This window comes from Poecilia formosa, unplaced genomic scaffold (assembly GCF_000485575.1).
Source record: "Poecilia formosa unplaced genomic scaffold, Poecilia_formosa-5.1.2 Scaffold239, whole genome shotgun sequence".
In the NCBI taxonomy this organism is placed as follows: domain Eukaryota; kingdom Metazoa; phylum Chordata; class Actinopteri; order Cyprinodontiformes; family Poeciliidae; genus Poecilia; species Poecilia formosa.
In genome coordinates, this window is record NW_006800178.1 from 763,881 (window position 1) to 766,916 (window position 3,036).

At 39.7% G+C, this 3,036-nt stretch overlaps 1 protein-coding gene across 1 annotated transcript; it reads left to right on the forward strand.

Moving 5' to 3' along the window:
* The first annotated feature begins 493 nt into the window (after positions 1-493).
* Positions 494-1,953, forward strand: LOC103149958 (trace amine-associated receptor 13c-like). The gene is made up of 2 exons (XM_007569349.2): positions 494-794; positions 1,060-1,953. The coding sequence occupies exons 1-2, from the start codon at positions 622-624 to the stop codon at positions 1,877-1,879; spliced, it is 993 nt and encodes a 330-aa protein (XP_007569411.1). The 5' UTR covers positions 494-621; the 3' UTR covers positions 1,880-1,953.
* Positions 1,954-3,036: the final 1,083 nt, after the last annotated feature.

Consider the following 3,036-nt stretch of genomic DNA (forward strand, 5'->3'; position numbering starts at 1 on the left):
ATGTTTTACCCTTTGAACTTAGGAAAACTTCAAAGGGTATGGGTACTTTTGCAAGCCACTGTAGTAAATACTCTGTCAACATCTAACATTTCATATGGGCTTAGCAATTTTTCTATCATGTTTCCTTATCAGATTCTTTCTTTTGGTACCATGCATGTTTCCCGTTAAATCTCCTGTATAACATTCTTTCTGTGTACCATTTTGGTGAAATCACCAGTTTTTTTTTTGTTTGTTTGTTTGTTTTGTTTTGTTTTTTTCAGTTCCTTGTGTCACTTTTCTTCATTTACTAGTTCTGTTGTAAATGCTCAAATTCAAAGGGAGACTTCTGTTCTCCTGTTTGTACTTGGCTCCACCTCCAATTATTTCCTGATGTAGAAATCCGCTTCACCTCAAACAAAGCACATTTATTAACTTAATACATTGCAGGTAGTTCAAGGAGTAATCAAATTAGTTAGTTTTTCTTTCTGATTGCTTGCATTGTCTGTAGCGATTGCATCAGTCACTATATTTAGAAAGGGGAGGACAGAAATAGAGGAAAAGTGATCTGGTTCTATAAAGCAGCATTTAGTCAGACGGTCAGCAGACCACAGAAGCAGCTCAGCTGCTGTTTTCTCTCTGACGATGGAGGCTTTGAGTGAAGCTGGGCTGTGCTTTCCACAGCTAATCAACACTTCCTGCAGAAGACCCCGGCACTTTCCTTCTGAGAACATTTTGCTTTACATTATGCTGTCCTGCGTGTCTTTACTGACTGTGACTCTCAACTTGCTGGTCATCGTCTCTATCTCCAACTTCAGGCATTATCATAAACTGAAATTGTGAATTACTGTGTATATTGTTTCCTGCTCATTGTGTTGTCATCAGTTGGCTGGGTAGTTAATTTATGCACACAACATTTTGGCCATTCCTCCTTTCTATAGCATTATACATAGTTTTGCTCTAAAAGGGCATTTCATTGAATTGTGGAGTATGTGTATTTGAAATTTATGAAAATATACAATTGTACATTCTGTATCACTTGTTGAAGTTATTGTGCTGACCTTTGCTTTTCTTTTCTTCCAGGCAGCTCCACACTCCCACCAACCTGTTCCTCCTTTCTCTTGCTGTCTCAGACTTCCTTGTTGGGCTGCTGCTGATGCCCATTAGAATCCTGCTGACTGGAGGCTGCTGGCTTTTGGGAAGCCTCATGTGTGCTCTCTTTAACTACACCTCTTTTCTCCTTACATCTGCCTCAGTAGGAAACATGGTGCTCATATCAGTTGACCGATATATAGCCATCTGTGACCCTTTGAGTTACCATGTTAAAGTGACACAAAGCAGAGTTCAAATCTGTATCTGTCTGTGTTGGGGCTGCTCTGCGTTTTACAATAGTGTGATTATGAAGGACCATTTGAAAGATCCAGACAGATTTAACTCCTGTTATGGGGAGTGTGTACTTTTCACTGATATTCTTGCAGGAACATTTGATGTCGTACTCACATTTTTTGCTCCTATTACAGTTATTGTAGTTCTGTACATGAGAGTGTTTGTGGTGGCTGTGTCTCAGGCTCGAGCCATGAGGTCTCAAACTGCAGCTGTTAGTATACAAGGCTCAGTTCGCATAACTGCTAAAAAGTCTGAGAGAAAAGCAGCTACAGCTCTTGGTGTTGTTGTCATTGTGTTTATACTTAGCTTCTGTCCTTATTTCTATCCAACTTTGGCAGGAGCAAATTTTTCATACAATGAATTTCTTTTAGCATTTAGTATCTGGTTATTTTATTTTAATTCATGCCTGAATCCACTTATCTACGCTTTTTTCTATCCCTGGTTTAGGAAGTCTATTAAATTCATTGTAACTCTACAAATCTTGCAGCCCAGCTCCTGTGACATTAACATACTGTAGATATATGAGCTGCAAATTAGCTGACAAGATGTTGCTGTTCATCTTTTTGAATGAATTAAAGGAGAAATTACAAAACATGCTAACAGTAAGTTATATCCAAATTCACTTTAGACATTTTGGACAGATCGTCTATGTAGAAAATATATGATACTTTTAAAAAATTGTTTCATTTTGTTGTTGCATAGTGTTGTAGTTGGCAGCTCTGTTGCCTTGCAGCAAGAAGGTTCTAGGTTTGATTGCCAGCCCAGGGTCTTTCTGCATGGAGCTTGCATGGTTGTTTGTCAACCTGTCCAGCGTGTACACTGCCTCTGGCATGAACTGTTACTTTTTTGTGTGTGTGTGTGTGTGTGTGTGTGTGTGTGTGTGTGTGTGTGTGTGTATGAAAAACATAAAGAAAGTACAATGTGCCATAAGGGGATCAGGACTGTTGTGCAATAAGGATTGCAGAAATGTTTGACATATGTAACCATTATGAGTTATGGTCATTAAATTTTTTATGAAAGTATTAATAGCTTAAGAGATTTTTATTTTTTGTCAAACAAGTCAAGGCACCATGTGATTATCAGGAATCATTAGCCATCCACAATCAGTCTCTCTCAGGAAATATTCCTAATGCTGTGTTTGTCGTGATTTCAGAGAGTTTTAGGGCCCACGGGTATGGAGAGCCATTTCAGCCAAAACTAACACAGGTGGATTCAAGGACAGACAGTCCTAAGATTTCTGGGTATGTTTGATGAGGGAATGACAGAAAGAGATGCTCACATTTCAGACTCAGACTGAGGTATTACTCCTTTTTCTCAGAGTGACATGTGTCTGTTTGTCTAGTAGCCGTTGCACTGCAGCTCAGTAGATTTTTTTCTTGTCATGTTTCTAGTTCCACTCTGAAGTAGGCGGCATGGATATAAGTAAAGAAGTTTTATTTTGTTTTTTCTGGTGGACTGGGTTTCTGAAGGAGCAGCAGCTGAGTGGTTAATGTGGGTTTGTAAATAACAGGCTGAGTCTGAAAAGAGGAAGAGGGTGAGTGGCGCTTTACCAGCTGGAGATGAGGGAAATGATCCACAGGGAGGCGAGGAGTAGATGCTACAATCTTGGTCCACGCTTCTTACCAGCTGGTGGCGGTAGTGCACCATTCGGTTGTTGCCACATACTTACATACC

Excerpts from the sequence above, each read along its gene's own strand:
- LOC103149958 (XM_007569349.2), top strand. The coding sequence starts at position 622 with ATGGAGGCTTTGAGTGAAGCTGGGCTGTGCTTTCCACAGCTAATCAAC. Across the intron at positions 795-1,059 it reads GTCTCTATCTCCAACTTCAG|GCAGCTCCACACTCCCACCA; the intron begins GCATTATCATAA and ends CTTTTCTTCCAG.